General features: G+C 38.1%; 1 protein-coding gene across 2 annotated transcripts in view; it reads left to right on the top strand.

The window, feature by feature from the left end:
* tyn (trynity) overlaps nucleotides 1–18,155 on the top strand; it is an 88,761-nt gene that overhangs the window by 47,920 nt on the left and 22,686 nt on the right. For both annotated transcript variants that reach the window (XM_020948106.2, XM_086835436.1), the window contains exon 2: nucleotides 5,702–5,752. In XM_020948106.2, the coding sequence (XP_020803765.2) occupies nucleotides 5,702–5,752 (51 nt within the window). The remainder of the gene's footprint in view (nucleotides 1–5,701; nucleotides 5,753–18,155) is intronic.

Below are 18,155 nucleotides of genomic sequence, written 5' to 3'. Positions count from 1 at the left end.
ACTAACCCAACTACCAACTGCTGGCGTCTGGTTTAATGGTTTTCCAAGTAGCAAAACGAACCCGGTTCGAATGAAAACTTTATTGTTTTTTCAGCGCCCGGAAATAATGTAATAATCTTGCATAAAAACGACCTCGTCTTATGGTTTATACTTTTATAATCGAATCGTAAAACCAAAAAAAATAACAAAACAAAGAACCTAAACAACCCATTAAAGCCGATTTTGGGGGAAATGGAACCTGGAACCTGGAACCTCGGTACCTCGGTGCCTCCCCTTGAGGCCTCGGGAAATACAAGAGGAAAAAAAAGGCGGCCAGCAAAAGAAAAGAACCAAGTGCCTTGGGTGCCAGGCATTAGCATTAGCATCTAACATCAATTAATGTCTGGCCGCGATGCAAATCAGTGACGACCATCATTAAACAAGTCTACCCCTCTCCACCTTCCACCTTCTTTTGCAATCCATCAATTGAGGCAGAAAATAAAAAAAAAAGAGGGAGAAATAACATCATTCGCACCGCGCACATTGGCATTTTCTCCTCATTAAAGACGGATTTTCCACTTTAAACTCTCAACTTGCACTGCACATTTCTCTTTTTGTATTTGTATGTTTTTTTTTTCTGTTAAATGCGTGGAGCAGCTCTGGGGAATTGACCCAAAAAACGCAGAGACAGGGAGAAAGAACAGAGAAGACTTAACGCTAAACGCTTAGCCGCTTCAACAAATCAGTACGTTGTTTTTTGGCCCAGTTTAGATGGTGTTGTAGTTGTAGTTGTAGTTGTAGTTGCTTTTGGCCAAAAACGGAAATTAGTTGCGGGCGGCAGACGGCAAGAAAACTAATTTGAAATTCCAAATGAAACGAATGAATTCGGTCTGATTGAGATGAGACCGGGAAAGCGGACGGCCAGCGATGGCCCTCCGGCGGTCACTCCAACTGGGTTCTCCTTCTTACCTCTTCCTACCCTTTAGTTGCTTTTCATTTATTTTCTTGGACAACAAATGGAAAAAAACTAGCACATCAAAATAAAAATACAACAGACTAAGTTAGAGCCCAACAGCTGCTGACTTTCTTCCGTCTTTCTTTCAAGATCGGAAATCTCCAAAATGAAATATTTACTAAAGCAAATGTTTTAAGTAAAGAGTTGTAATGATGGGATGTTTTTCTTGAAAGTATGTTAAGATCAAAGGTCTATAGAAGTTTTTTCAAGATATATCTATAGTATTTGTAGTACTTCTTGAAGAATCTTGTATTTTATACCTTGAAATATGAAGTTCTTTTATGCTATTTCGTATCAATACTTAGGAATTCTTGTCTTTAAAGATGTATCTTATGATATAAGTACTGCATTTCAAAGCATCCTGTTTGGTATTAACTGAAATATACTTTCTGTAAATAAGACTAATCCTAATTCCTTCTTGAAGAAGATCTGGGACATGTATATGTCTACCTTTCTATATTCCCAGTCTGATTCTTTGGAGTGATTGACTGCCGCTTGATTACCTAATGGACAACAGCACTCTTCGTGTCTTCAGCCTCCCCTCATTAGCATCTCAGATTTCATTAGCTTCCTTTTTTCCCCGCTGTCTCAATGATGGCCTTCTTTTTGGCTTGTGCCGCTTGGCTTGGCACAGATTCTTCCCTCCACTCCACACCACTCTGCTCTATTCTTTTTCTTGTTCTTTTTTCCTTTTTGGGGGCTGGCTATGTGGGTCAGCTTGAATTCAATGGGTGTCTGTGTGTAAACACCTGTTTCGGGCCACAGACGCATGACAACACACAATTGGGGGATTTTGTAGTAGAGTAAAGATTCGCCAGGCGAATGATATGATATTCTCCCACTCAACATCAACAGCAGCACTCGGAGTTGCCTTCAAGATGCCTGTTGTTGAAGGCTAAATGGTTGAGCGATACAAGACCACAGAGTGATGACTGATGGGCAACGAGTGGCGAGTTGGAGGATCACATGAGTGACGAGTGATCATTGAAGTGGGGTTCTGGAGAGGGTCTCCACTTGAGACAGCTGAAATTGTTTATAGACTCAAGTTTAGTGCTTAAGGGATTATATTTTGCTAGATATAAGGAAGGATATCTGGGTAGAGAAAGTAATTATAGTTAAAGATGGGAAGGAAGAGGTTGTTAGAATATTTAACAGATGAATTCTTTAAAGTTCATTCTTTTTTTTATTTTTCCCTTATTTACTTTTTTCTATTTTTGTTCTATTTTCTATTTCTATTTTGGCAATAAAACGAAAACTGTTTCAAATTGAATTTGCTTTGTCGTTTGGCCATGGTAATTATACCAAATAGAAACCCCTAGATCATCATCATCATCATCAACTTCATGGTGATGCGGCGTATCTTCCCTATCGTCATGATGACGATGAGCTGGCACTTGTGTTTGTCGTTCCAGCTGAAATCTTTTCGTTTTCTTTCGAGGAAACGAAGACCCAGAAGCGGCCCAAGATCTCGCTTGAAGAATCTGTGCTATTCCAACGGTTGTTTTGTTTACAGTCACCATCACCTCGCCCCCCGCTTTTATTTTAACCATTTTTGGTATTATAAGCCATATTAAATCGAAATGCTTCTTAGTTATGAGAGAGAGGGGCAGGAAATGTGGGCCAAAGTTGTATTTGGATCTGTTTTTATTTTTTTTTGTCTCAGTCTCAGTCTTGGTCTCGGTATTTTGGCTTATGATCGCCCCGCGTTTTTTTTTTGTCATAAGCACAATGACGCTCCATAGTTCTTTTGAGCACAGATACCACCGCGATCCCTCGCTTAAACTTTCGTTCCCAATTAGGCCATAAAATTATTCACCCAGTCGCTGGAAATGGGGGGAAATAGCAGTAAATGGCTAGATCTAAATGAATGCACTTAAAATGAATGAATGAATGGAATGGAATGAACCGGATTCGATTGGAATGGAAATGGAATGGCCCAGTTCCCGTTTGCCAGTCCCAGGCGAATGCAAATCAAAAGGAGACTCTTAGGTGGCGGCTGTGGCTAATTTGAATAGTTGATTGTTTTAAAGCAAAAAAGCGATTGAATCATTTATGCTGATTGCCGGCACACAATCAATGAGTGTGTTTGGTTAAGACATTATAAATTACTGGAATGGCAAGCAATGTTCTTTCCAGACTGGATGGCTGAGTATATTCCATGAATAAAAACCATTTATTTCTGAAAGAAAGAAGGTTGTAAGACCAACACTGATTGCATTGCAAAAAGGGTTGTAAAAGTGAGCCAAGAAGAACCTTTTTGCGGATTATTGGGGTATTCATTAAATTAGAAATTTAAAATACATATGTTCTTGAGATAAGGACAACCTTTCATAGTTACTTACAAAGGAATTATCACACCTTTTTAGGGTTATGCTACTTATGAATCATTCCATTAATCAGTCATGAATAAAGCTCATTCATTGTTCTAACTATGAAGATTCATTTTCATTTTAAACAAATCAAATATCTTTATTAAATTATACATAAATTAAATCAACTCCATTTCTTTGGCAATGAAATGTAAATCTCAAAAATTCCAGTCAGAACTTTCTTTTTTTTGGGAACCTTTTGTAATTATAATCATCAACTCTTAATTATGTCCAATTAAAAGCGACTCTTCTCTGGGCTGTTGCTACTTAATCCGTTGTAAATGACCAAAGAAATTCTAATTAAAATTCCAAATTGATTGATGGAGGCACTGACAGAACTTGGAAGAACAAAAAAATAACGACAGAGACTGTGGCTCATCTTCCCATGGCCAAAGTGTCTAACTATCTGAGTATCTATGTATCTATCTTTAGAAAAAAGCGGAAAGCCGGGGTGAACGTGTGAAAGTGTTCCCATTTCACTTGGTCAAGACCGAGACGAAGACGGAGCCCGTGACCAGTGTCAATTTCAAGTTCTCGTTTCGAAACAAAACATTTGGTATTTCTTTTTTTTTTTTTTTGTTGTTGTTGACTGCACTTGACTTGGCCAAGACTTGGAGTTGGCCAAGAGCTTTTCCTCGCTGCGTGCGCGTGCTTGCGTGTTGGGTTCATTCTTTCTCTTCTGCTTGGAGCCCCCATTTAATGGTTACAATAAAAAACAGAAAGAAAGAAAAGGGCTAATTACAAGTCACATGCGTATGCAAATGCCATAACTTCCACATCAAACTTGAACTCCATGAAGGCGGAAAAAGTGTGTTTTTGGAGTGTGCGAATGTTCTTTTGTATTTAGAAGAGAATTTTCCATTGTGGCAGCATCTCTTATTTACAATTCCAAACAAAACACCGAATTGAGAGCGGCTTCAGCGAGGCGGAGCGTTGCGTTAAACATTTTGCATTTGCATAGCAATTTCATTTGAATGATTATTTATTTCATTCGTCGCTTTCCCTAACGTTTGTGTCTTAAGTCTTTTGTTTTTTTACGACTCGAGGAGGTGGAGTCTCTCTCCACTCGACCCGCTTGCAATTCGGTCAAGTAATCATTTATTCCAACTTAATTGCTGCCATGTTGCACTCCAGTTCCAGTTCCAGGTTTTCCAGCTCCAGGTTTTCCAGCTGCTGTTGTTGTTTTAATTACTCAGCATGTTGCATGCAAATCCAGCCATGCTGGAAAAACTAGCAATGAGCGATTTTCCTTTTTGGGTGTGGTTCGTTCACTAAGAACGAAACGAAGCTCAAAGAAAATTCATCTAAAGAAAAAAGGGGGTTGCTTCCACCGAGAGAGTTTCCAACGAGGGGGGGCTGTATATATATATATATACATATATCAATATGCCATTAACTGGCGGAGGAAGCTTGACCAGCTTTCAGATACACACATACATAAATATTGTATCTTTGTATCTTTGTATCTATGTATCTACCTACTAGTAGTTACCGTTACGCAGCAAGAAGATGAAACATGTTCTCGAACCGAGAACCAGAACCCAAAGAAGAAGATTTCCAATCTGAATGGAAAAGAAAAATAGAAAGAGAGAGAGCCTCAAAATGGAATTTTCTTTGGTTACCAAGGCCAATCTATATACGATATATGTATATATATATATATGTATATGAAAAGTGGCTTAAATTAAACGAAACGAGAAGAGAAAATAACAATAAAGGCCGGCCAGAAGAAGCTGCGGCAGCAGCATCAGAAATCGATTGGAAACTCGTTTTCAACATCATTTGACTGGAAAGTGCATTTTCTGTTATTAATATATGAAGAAAAAAAAATAAAGAGTTGAGTTGAGCCGATGAAGAGGCCAAGATATGTTATAATTAAGTGGCATTGTTTTCAGCCCCAACTTCAGGTGCGATCCGTTAGAGAAAACTCAGGGAGAGCTCAAGCTGATGTTGATGTTGAAGTTGAAGTTGAAGCTAAACTTTTTCAAGTTGAAAACAAAGTCAGAAGAGATTCGATCCCAGATCTCAAGCAAAAGAAGTTGAAAAAAATGTGCCGCAATTGGTATCATCTCTTGTGAGCTCTTCATTCAAGATTTTTTTCTGGTAATTTGTTGTGTGTGTGTGTGTTTGAAGAAAATTGTTGAAAGTCTTGAGGTTTTCTCTTGAAATCGAATCGTATAAAGTGGAAACAGATCTAACCAATAAATTTTTGAAGAGAACCAGTGTAGTTATTAACAAAATCATACTAAACAGGCTTATCAGCATCTCTCTTTTTTTTTGTGTTTGTAATATAATAAATTTTAATCAAAACCAATTCTTTTGGTCTTTCTCTTTGCAGAAGAATTGCAGACAGAAGAAGCTTCACGCAGCAGCCGAAGAATACAAAGAGGTAAGCACAAACCTCTTGGTTTTTGGGTGGGAGAATCAAAGAGTCCGGGAAATCACAGAATCAAAGAACCAGACAGAGAGATAGTCAGGGAATCAGGGAAACCTACTGAGACTGAGAACATGAAGTGAACTCCACTCCATGCCAAGTTGAGGCGGGTTCACATTGAAAACTCTAAAACCTGGGCTCGGTTCAACTTGGACTTGTGTGTATTTTATGTCTTCCGCTGTAATTGCGATCACAAATCAAGGCAGGTGTTGAGTGGATTGGACGTTGACGTTGAAAGTTAAACAGAGAAAGAGAGAGAGAGAGAAATGTTAAAGCTGGCTTTCCATCCAATCCCAAGTCCCAGTCCCAATCTAAGTCTAATCATCATGGACTCGCTGGGTTGTCTCTGGTTGTCTGAATGTCTATTTATAGGCGAGGTGCAACAGGCAATCGCCCGGCAATTAGTCACTCGGAACCGCGAACCGCAGAATTGCAGAACCAACAGCAACTCCATCCCAACCCATCTGTCCAGCACCATCCATCCATCCATCCATCTATCCATCCATCCATCCATTGCGTCGTTCCATCTGTGAATGCTGCGATTGCACTGCCACTGCCTTAATGCGCACCCTCGACTCAGTCGCCTTCTGTCTCGCAAATCACAATTATTTAGGTCTGGCTTTGCTAATTTTGAGATGGCAACGTGACACGAACTATTGCATTATGGCGATATAATATTGAAATAACTAAATATTTAAATAACTAAAACTAAACTGTTGATGTTTAAAGATTTCTAAACCTTTTTATCAATCTTTAAAGTTGTTTGAAAGTTTAGCTAAGTGAAAAATAATTAAGGAAGAATTTTATAAGAAGTGTTACAGGGGTATAGAGAGACAGCGATCAACTCCACTTAATTTTCTCTTAAAACTATCGCTTCATAATCAGTTTCCCGTTTAATTGAGATTTCTCATCTATTGTTTTTACCTTTTCTAATCACCTTTTTATGACCCTACCTTTTGTTAATTACACTTGCTATTCCTTCGGGGGAATTTTCACGCTGATTGCTCATAAAAAGATCAATCAAGTAAGAGTCTTTGTGGTCGTGAGTGATTTCTGCTTCCATCTTCCATCTCCAAAGGCCATAAATTGTCCAGTGGCGGTGGCTTAGTGTAACTAATTGACGATCAACGCAAAACGCTTTGGCGGCATCCACCGCCCAGCAACCATTCCGCCTCCTTGGTGACATTGAGTAATGGAATTGGAGGAGTTGGAGTTGGAGTTTGGAGTTGAAGTTGAAGCTGTGGTTGAAGTTAAAGCTCCTGCAGGTCAGGTCCTTGGGGCGGAGCACATTTTGAACGCTTTGATTTGTTTGAGCCGCCGTGACGACTTCTTCGACAATTAAGTCTATTCTAAAATAGAGACAGAGAGATATGAAGAGAGGGAGAGGTAAAGTAAGGTAAAGAGGAAAAGTTCCAAAACGAGGGGCTACTGAAAGGAGCTGAAGGAGCTTATATGATATGATGCTTTTAATCTTAAAAATTAATATAATTAAAAATAAATTGTTTGAAGGTAATATTTATATTTTATTGATTAAATATTATTATTGTCAGTACTTTTATTAAAATATATCTAACAGAGATACATTTCTAGGTGAATTTTTACCTTTACTTTTTTTTAAATATATCGAAATATAAATTTTAGACTCTACTTCTATCGTAATATATCGAAAAGATGTTCCATTTTAGCCTTTGGCTTTATCTTTACCTTGAAGTATAGAGAAAACATGTTTAATTACTAGTAAAAAGTTTTCCCTATACTTAGAGGCAATCTTTATCCCTGTCCCTCTAATTTATTATCAGATTCTGGTCTCAGCTTGGGACTGCGTTAAAGGATGCTGAGCTGTGAAGATGCGATCCATTTGGAAAGCCGCACCTTTGTGAGGGCTGCGCAGCCGCGCTGTCATTGCAATTAATTTTGTCTTTGTCTATATTTAATTCGCCTTTTTCGCTGGGCTTGTCTCTCTCTCTCTCTCTCTTTTTCTGCTTTCCTGTTCTTCGAGGGCGTTACCACAAGTTCTCACATGCCTGGGCGATAATCGATAGTTATCGATAAATCCCTGTCTCCGGCCTCTGGAAAGTTTTCGGTCATTGTCCATGCACTAATTAAGTTATGCACTTGGTCCCTGCCTCGTTGCCCAGCTATGAGGAAGTCTTCTTGGTCTCTGCATATATCTATCGCTTGTATCTGGAGAATGTGCTGCTTCGGACCCAGGCCAGGCCAGGGGGAGCTAAGAACCTCCAACCTCGACGAAGAGCTTATCAAGACCTGGCCATCTGAGTTTGGGGCCTTTCTGCGGTCTTAGCCCCCTTCCTTTATTTATTTATTTTTATTTTTTTATGCCTCTGCTGCGAGCGGAAGTTCTCTTTTTCACGAAAAAAATTCTAAAGAGTTTTGTGCTGTTATCTGTTGTTGCTCCCAGGCGATATCATAAATCCTATTAATCGAAATCGAAATGGTATAGACGGGGGCACAGTGAAGGAGGTATATACTTGCCATAATAATAAATTCAAAGCTTTTTATCAGCTAACGTTGGTGGAGTTTTTCTCAATAAGATGCTTAAAATATTGCTTTGCTGTGTGTAGATTGTTTATTTATCTATATCCATATTTAAACATTCGTTTTTTTTTTCGACAAATCAAAGCTTAAAATTCTCATAACTTTCTTTCGGAGATAGCTGGATCGATTCGCCTGTTGATGCTGATTAAGAATATATATGATTTATAGGGTCGGAAATGATTCCTTCACTCAGTTTAATGTTTCTAAATAATAGTGTAATACCATTCTTTAGTCTTTATTTATTGATTTTTTAAATATGACAATTTTGTTACCAATTCAAGTTTAAAAAACTCATAACTTAGCCCAAACACCATTAATTTTAATTCGGAAAACGGGCTTATGCTAGTTTTTGCTAGATTAAAAAGTCTGCATAATCAGTTTAAAATGTAAAAACATTAAAAATTTCATCATATTTTTTAAATCTTAACCCCTTATAAAATTTATAAAAAATGGTAAACAATTTTTTTCTGCCTAAGATGGCTAGATCGAATCTCCAGTTGATGCTGATCAAGAATATATATGATTTATAGGGTCGGATTTGACTACTTCACTCAGTTTCAAGCATTTGACTGAAATTATAATACCCTGCAATCAGTGCTTTTTGACAATTATCGATAAATGCTTGAAAATTACAAAAAACTTCCACAAAGTAACATGAACGGTCGATAAACAATTACTAAAAGCGATTACATAAATAGGTATCGAGTATCCTTTTGCGGCAATTGCGTTTATGTGACCCCTAAGTGGATATCAATTAACTCGGTCTGTTCCTCTTTACTATATTCCATTTATTTATGGTTTTCGTTTTTTGTATTTCTGTTTCTGTTTTTGTTTTCTGTTCTTCTTTTTTTATATTTGTGGCTTTTCAATTACATTTATCGATCCTCCTCCGCTTGCTTATTCTCCATTTATTCCACAATCATCGCAGAATGAAGTGGAGTGGAGAACTCCTAGCTCTGGCTCGCTTTTCAAGTGGCAATTGTTAATTTATTGTTTGTGGGCAGCCGTAAGCGTTTTGTATTGATTCAGCTTGCCAATTATTGTGTAAATAAATTCCAAATTGCGTGAGGCAGTAACAGCGGCAAAAGTGTGCTCTTCATGAACTCCTTTGGGCTTGGGCTTGGGTTGGGGTTTGGGTTTTTGAGTTGATCGTAATGTTTGCTGCTGCTCTGTTGCCAAAGGCCATTCACATACATTTTTTCGTACTTTATGGGCAATTTCCAGGCCCAAGAAAGAGTTGGTAGAAAAAAAAAATGCTGTAAAAAGAAGGCAGGCAGCGGAAAGCTAAGACTAACGGAGTCAACAAGCCGCCGCAATATTGGTAGAATCAACTCTACCTCCTACTCTTCCAGCTGGAACTCCTCCTCCTCCTGCTCCACCTTCTGGGGCTCCACAAAGCCCCAGCATTGTGCACTACAAATTGTCACACAATGTTCCAGCTTGTGTTGCCTAGAGTTTCCCCCTCTCTGTGTTTGGTTTTCCCCCATGGAAAGCTCAATGAGATAAGCTGAAAAGCCTAATATGGACAAAGCAGCAACAAAGCATGAACGAACAGCCAAGCATGAAAGCAAAGGAAAAGCAAAAAAAGAAAATCCGTTGATGGGCCACTGATAAGGCTAGATTATGAGAACGATTTTTGATTTAAGAGCCAAACTTCAGAGCTATAAATCAAGGAAATCGGGGAGATCAGGAAAATACATATATATCAAGGTTGAAAATAATGTTCAATTCTGTTAAATATTCCTAAAAACATATTTACACAGCTTGGAATTATGATAAGTTAGACCTTAAACTTATACTTTTTTCAAAGCCAAAAATTTGGAATAGGGGCGGTATAACCCATACTTTTTGTTTGAAGAATTCAACTCTTTGGTGAAGAAAAGAAAGATAGAAAGACACAGAAGCAACGGTGGCTGGCAGCTTTCATTTGTTTGCTCAGTTTATGAAACTGTGAAGGTTTCTTCAAAGGCAAAAGGCATCCTTTCCTCTCCAAACTCTCCTCGACGACTGCCAACTTCATCTTCGTTGTGTCCGAAGACGGCATTGATGGAGTGACAGGCGGCGGACCAAGACCAAGAGCAAGACCACGACCAGGACCAGGACCAAAAGCCACAGAGACAACCAACGTGGAGACATTCGATTAGCATTAAGCGCATCGGGAATAGAGAGAGAGTCCAAGAGGAACTCCAAGCGAATGTTGTTATGCAATTTTAGTTACTTAGGGCCCATCAGTCAATCCGGCCAACTGTCTGTCATCACCTTACCCCTGGCGGCACATCACTCTTTCTCCTCCTCAAACTCTGCATTTTCATTTTCCTCAAGTTGACAGTCTCTGTTGGGGTTTCTTTTTTGTTTAATTGCCCAAAAGAGTAGCTCAAGAGTTGACCCATTTCGTGGCTAGATTTCTGAGTCAAGATTACCAGGAAGCCAAGTTTCAGGGGGTCTCAGGTTACACAGATAAGTCTTTACTTTGAATTTTATATTCCATATATAAATATATATTTCGAAAGTTATGTAAATATTCCAAGCATTTTACATTATAATTGCTGATACAGCCACCGGAAGAGCCAGGGCTCCAGAGATCACATCACATAGCTAGCCAAATTTAGCAATTTAGCCATAAATGTAGAGCCAAATGGCCAACTCAGTGGAGTCTCATTAAAGGCAAGAAATCACTCCTGAATTGCCTGGCTTGGGTTGCCTTCATTAAATATGAGAAATAATTGCAATTATTGAATATTTTGCTGTGTGTGCGCTCAAAAAGGGGCCGTTGTGTCGGTCGTTCGTTCGTTCGTTGGTTTGTTGAAATCCAAATCCCAAATGCGGCTAAAGGACATCATCATCTTTTGCTGCAACGGCGTTGGCCATCTATGGAGCTGCCCACGCTCAACTATATAGAGAGAGAACAAAAAAAAAGAGAACCTAAAGCCAAAACTGAAACAGAAACCAACATGAAAACCCAACATGGTCTAAGCATTTGCATTTTTCATCCACGCCACATCCATGGCCCCTCCTCGGGAATACTCGGGGTTTTTTGTTTGTCAGACTCATTTGAGTGCAGTCGCTATTTATGTTTTATGCTAAAGGGGCAGACGACCAAGACCCAAGACCAAGACCAACTCCCAGTCCCAGTTCCAGTCCCAGTCCCAGTCCCAGTTGTAGGCCTCAAGACCAAGACCAAGACCCAGACCCAGGCCAAGATAACCAACGACCAAGTTCGATTTGGATTTGCTAGAGCGTTCGCAGTCAGTGGCCAGTCTAGTGGTAGTAATACACTTGAAGAAAATATATAAGGAAAAAGATATAAGCAACGTCCAGTTAACAGATATGCACTATTTTCCTCAGAGAGAATATTATGTTGCTATAAACCAATTTTGAAAGACTTGAAGACTTATTTCTTTCCCTTTCCCAAATAATAAATATATCTTACAACTTTTAAAGATCTTACCTTCATTTAATAATCCATATTTAATATAAAAACCACATACTTTTTTCTGTCAGTGTCCCTCCCTAGTTCTGGTTGCCTTTTTTCCCCTGTTAAGGCAACGAGGCCAAAGCGACTCTGACTTTGACTATGTGATGTTTCGGCCAAAGCCAAAGCCAAAGTCAAAGTCAAGTCAAGTCAGCGTTTACTCTGCTTAACCCACAACAGCCCCAGCCTTCACTTGGGCGGGGGTTAAGCCAAGTGCTAACTGGACTGATAGCTATGTAAATATGTGAACTGCATTCCCTTTGGACTTGGACTTGGACGTGGACGTGGACGTGGACGTGGACGTGGACTTGGACAAGGCAGCAAAAGTGTCGAAAGACCTCCAGGAGAAGAGCAAGTCGTTGAGCTTATTGAGTGATCCAAATGGTTCCATAAATCAAGCAAAAGGGTATAGATTATGGTAAATAGTTAAGTGAAGAGTAAAGAAGTGGAAAGTGAAGAATGAAGATCGAAGAACTAAGAAACCAAGAACCAACAACCAAGAGCCGAGAGCGACTAGGAAACATGATAAAGAAGGTGGCATCCCCCATGAAGTGAAGTAAGGTACAAGAAAAACCTCACTGTCTTGAGCTGTGAATAAATCTTCTGAACAGCAAACAAAAAATTTGAATAATTCGATACACAGGTTTTCAATCAATTTAAAATCCCAAGACAGGCTTGACTACCGCTGATTGTTTTTCATAGGAATTTAAAAAAATATTTAACTATATATATGTTCAAATTTTTTAATATTTCAAGCAATCAGAATTCATAGACACAATATTTCATTCCCTGTTCCAATTTTTATGAAAATTAAAACGTTTTAAAGCCGGCATTCCCCCCAAATATTTCAATTAAAAACCATTTCATACCATTCCGTGCCAATAGGTTGAATTCCAGCTTTCTTTATGAATTTATTTAAAACAATGTTTCAAGTATTTTAAAATTGTGTTTACTCTTAATTAAATTTGTCAGTGTTTTTTTAAATATTTCTTGTTATTTCGTGTCATTTCTAAGAACTCTATATATGGCCATGTTTTTTTTTTTGTTTATTTTCCATTCTTTCACCGGAATTCCATTCATTCCCCTGTGACTGTGTGAGTTTGTGTGGCTTTCTGTGCCGTCACACTCACATCCATTCCATTCCGTTCCGGTTTTGGCATTCCGTTCTGATTCCGTTGCCTCGTTTGCCATTGATTGCCGTTAGGCCAAAAGCAATTTGAAAGCAACTTGGAACGACGACAAAAGAAAAATTTGTATCAAATTTCTAACATGATTTTATGGCGACAAAATGCAGTAATCTCTCTCCCCCACTGCCGCCGTTCCAATCTGTTCCATTTCCACGCTGTGCTGACCAACTTGATCATCATGATCATGATCATAATTTATATTTTTTATTGTAGTAGTAGTAGCATTTGTGCAACATCATTATTAGCAGTGACAGAGCAACAGAGAAACATAAACAAAAAGAGAGCAAGGCAATCGGAGAAATTAGAAGGAATAAAAATAGAAATAAGAATAGAGATAGATATATAAATAATACAAAGAAAAAGAATTGAAGAAAAAAGTTCATCAGGGAAAGTATAAAGAGAGGCTAGAGAATCCTCAGATGATTAGTAAGAAATTATTAACTTAAATAAATATGTTTTTAGTTTGGAAAAGAATTCCGAAATTACTTAGTGAAAGAATATATTTTTCAAGAGTTTCCCAGACCCAAAAATATGTTCAATTAAATCTAACAATTATTTAAACAAGGCAGAGGAAAGCCTAAAGTTGTTAAAAGAAAAGTCTGCTTCTGAGAAGGAGAAAGACCAGGAGAAGAAGCTGGAGCAGGAGCAGGAGCAAGTACAGGCGACATGTGGCTGCCTCATTAAAGCAACTTCAAGTTGGGTTAATCAGGCAAATGCCATGGTTTCATTCCAAATACTGAACACTGAAGACTGAAGACTAGAGACTGAAGTCCAAAGACTGAAGACTGAAGACTGAAGATTGAAGATTGAAGATTGAAGACTAGAGACTGAAGTCCAAAGACTGAAGACTCGAGTCGGCAGTCAATCAGTAAGATTGGAGACAACAGGCAGCCACAGGAGGAGTTTGCCAAATGCCACTGTCTCTTCTCCTTTGTCACCCCTCTCCCTTTCTCTTTCTCTCTCTCCCTCTCTCTTTCTCTCACTCCTCCCTACTCTCTTCTCTCCTCTCCATTTGCTTCCTCTTTCTCCCGCTCTTTCCTTTCGGGAGCAAGAAAACACAAACCGGTCAAAATTAACCTACTTAAGAGTGGAGGCCAACTTTGGATGACTTGGCCTGCCCGCCTGACCAGCAGCTGCCGCTGTCTTTTGGCCCGGGAAGCCTTTCCTTCTTCCCAAAAAAACAACAGAAAAATCAAAACAAAAACAAAAAAACTACACCAAAATTGTTAAAAAAAAAAAAAATAAAGAAAAGCAAATCTGTGCGGTACGTGCCATGTAAAATCAGATGAAGAGTGGCAGGAAAACAAAAAAAAACGAAAGACTGAGGCAACAAACTTGAAAACTTGAAAAGGAGCCAAAGTCAAATGTCGCACGCGATGAAAAATCGCTTCAACCAAAGACACGCCCACTTTCAATCGCTTTATCTGGGAAACAAATCTGTTAACAATTTAACCAATTTATAAATTATATATATAAAGATATATATGTATATATATATATATATATATATATAGGTGTGGATTTATGGAGAGAAAATGTAATATTCTGAGCTTTTCATTTTGTTGAATAAAAAGACATCTAGGAAAATGTAATCAAAATAATTTGAGTAATATAAATAAAACGATTTTTGATTGATGATTTTTCCAAATATTTTTTGTAGTAGAAATTCTTAAGATTTTCAATTTAAATTCCTAGTTTTCCCTACAAAATGAAAACTATATAACTATAGAGTTCTCCTTTCTGCCAAATCGAATTGCTTGGCATTTTTCTCAAGTGATACAACGTGTAAGAGAGAGATAGGGAAAAGAAACCGCAAAGAAACCGAGGGGAAAATTGAAAATCTGGCGATGAAAATGCAAACCGCAATCAAAGTCAAAGCGGAAAACTTCATCAACATCAAACATCACTCGAAGAGTTCGTGGGGAGGCTCACCAGCGGCGAGTCCATTGGTTATCCCCGCAGCGATCCGGAGTGGTGCCCAGTGAGCCAGGTTAATTGATTATCGCTGCACTTTTCCAACCCCGATTTTCCACCTTCCTCTCTCTCTCTCTTTTTTTCTCTCGGTCTCTTTCTCTGTCTCCCTGTCCAGCAGAGGAGTATGCGAGTGACCGACCATCGACCATCGACCGCAATGACAAGCGTCACGAGATCAAAGCATAAAACCAAAATTAGAAGAAAACCAATGGCCATCCCATCCAGTAGAATTTAGCCAAGACCACGAACTCGTGCCTCACGTGGGTCTCGTGAGTGCACAGAGAGAAAATATGTGCAGAAGAATTCAAAAATATATTTTTATAGCCTTGCAGGATATTCTAATATTAGTCTGAATCTTCTAACGATGTGAAGGAATCATTTCCGACCCTATAAATGATATATATTCTTGATCAGCATCAACAGGCGAATCTTTCTAGACATCTCTGGCAGAAAAAAATAATTTTCAAAAATTTTCAATTTTTTCAAATAAAGAAAAGGCGTGTTAAAAAATTAATGAAAAAATTTAATTTTTTACATTTTAAACTGAGTATGCAGATTTATTAAACTAATAAATACTAACATAGTACAGTTTTCCGTATTAAAATTAAATAATTTTTGGCTGAGTTATGAGTTTTTTAAACTTTGTTTTTTAGAAAGAATTGTCACATAAAAATATAGTTAATATTGCTTAAAATAATGGTATTATGACTTTAGTCAGAAGCTAAAAACTAAGTGAAGGAGTCATTTCCAACCCTATAGATCATATATATTCTTGATCAGCAACAACAGACGAATCTTTCTAGACATCTCCAACAGAAAAAAAAAATGTATCAATTTTTTCAACTTTTTATAAGGGGTGCATTGTTAAATTGGTTAAAAAGAAATCGAATTTTTTTTTTATTTTTTTACATTTTAAATTGAGTATGTAGATTTATTAAACTTATAAAAACTAGCATAGCAAACCTTTTTGAATCGAAATTAATGTTTTTTTGGCTGAGTTATGAGATTTTTAATCTTTTTTTACTAAAAAAAAAAACTGTCTTACAAAAATATCAAGAAATTTCTTTACCTTTCTAGCAATATAAATATATTTTAAAGCTCTCTAAACCTAAAGTAAATTTTCTCTCAGTGCTGCGTAAGTGCAAAGCTCTATTTATGACCCCCAAAGAAACAGGCATAGCCATGTTTCGGTTGCCTAACAAGATTTGTGTGCCATTTCGATGCCGCTTTTGGTAGCACCTTTTGGCCAAGGTCTGGGCTTCCTCTAGTTGGTTGGCCAGCTTCGTGTCTGATCTGTTCTGTGACAGCAGCCAGGAGCAGCAGCAGGCAGCAGCCACTGCTCTTGGCCAAAACAGAACACAACCAGAAAGCGGCTTTGGAAAATCAAGTGATTACTGTCTGGCATCACGAGTAATGAAACGTGACTCAAATCGCAGTTAAACACCGAGGCCAGGCGGCCATCTCCTGCCTCCCATATATATATATTTATATATAAGAGCAGATATATATATATATATATATATAGACTCGATCCTCACACACGCAAACGCCAAACGAACGAGGTAAAACACGAGGCAACAACAATTAGAACAAGCCAAAAACAACGCCGAGAACAAGAGCCAGAGGGATACAGAGGCCATCATGGCAGTGAGACCAAGAGAGATCTCCTCCAGAGATCCCCTAGGAGCAGCTGCTGTAGGCTCTAGCCTGGCATCATCAATGTCCCGGCCATGTCAGCCATTTGGGTAATGTCGTCGCTGCTCGAATTTAATGGCCAAAAACAACAACAAAAACAAAACAGGAGAAACAAAATCAACACACACTCTAGAGAGGCGAAAATAGAAGATACAAAGGATGGGGGGACAAGCCACAGGAGAATTCCCTGGGAGTGGGAATAGGAGCAGGAGCTTGGAATAGGAACAGGAGCAGGAAAAGGAGCAGTGATAGGAGCAGGAAAAGCAGTAGGAGTAAAGGTAGGAGCAGGAGTAGGAGCAGAAATAGGAACAGGAGCAGGAAAAGGAGCAGGAATAGGAACAGGAGCAGGAATAGGAACAGGAGCAGGAGTAGGAGCAGGAGTAGAAGTAGGAGTAGGAGCAAGAGTAGGGGTATGAATAGGAGCAGAAGCAGAAGCTTGGATCAAAGGAAGTAGAGGAGGTCCTTAATATATAAAAAAATAAGAGTAGGAGCTATTTTTACTACGTTTTAGAATTTATGAATATTAAAATTGATCACCTATAGCTTAAATGTAATATATAAATTGCTAAGGAAGCTGTACTTAAGGGTTTTCTAACTTTAAAAAGCTTTTGACTTGGTTTTATTTTGAAGAGATAAAGGGTTTTTCGAACTTTAATTTGTTAAATTCTTAGACCATTAAGGAATTAAATCTTTCAAAAACGAACTCTTCCAAATTCTTCAATCTCTTTAAAAACTCTTCTTAACTCTTAAATTTTTTAAATAGTCGTTCTTTTAAGTACTTTCAATTCTTCCATCTCTCTAAAATATCTTTTTTCCAAGAACACATTTTCCCTTTAAAAATATTCAAGAGATTAAAGGAATTGTCAAACGTTCATCAACTCCTTAATAACCTTTCTAAACTCATTAATATCTTAAATATCTTTTATAAATTCTATGAACTCCTTTAGATATCTTTTGAATTCTTTCATCTCCTTAATATCTCTACCAAACACCATCACTACTTAAATATTTGTAATATCTCTTGTAAATTCTTTTATCCCTGTAAATATCTCTCTCGAAATCCATCCAATTCTTCCATCTCCTTCATAATATATCATTCCAAAGACAACACACATTTGCCTCCTTTAAAGAGCAGCATTCAACTCTCTCCATTAAAACTGATCTTGTTATGTTCATGTTCATTCCATCTTTTATTGACCTCGAGAGATACACCATTGATGATCCCTGGCAATTATCTGTTTGGACTTGGTGTGTAATTGAATTGATTAGAATGGGATCAAAAAAAAAAAGAAGGAAACCCTCTGACCATAGATCTTGGCCAGGGCACAGCTGGCCGTCCCATATGGATGATATCCATATCCGTTGTGTGTTGTGTGAGACCATTAAATCTTCCCAAGATTTGCATATGAAACAAAAGAGGCGGACATGCAAATCTTTTCCTCCTCGACTCCTTTCGTGCTGCTCTGGTTGTGCT

The sequence above is a fragment of the Drosophila serrata genome, unplaced genomic scaffold (genome assembly GCF_035046125.1).
Source record: "Drosophila serrata isolate PLE 108 unplaced genomic scaffold, ASM3504612v1 contig_276, whole genome shotgun sequence".
Lineage (NCBI taxonomy): Eukaryota > Metazoa > Arthropoda > Insecta > Diptera > Drosophilidae > Drosophila > Drosophila serrata.
Note: the sequence above shows the minus strand (reverse complement) of the source record. Positions and strands in the feature narration are given on the sequence as shown.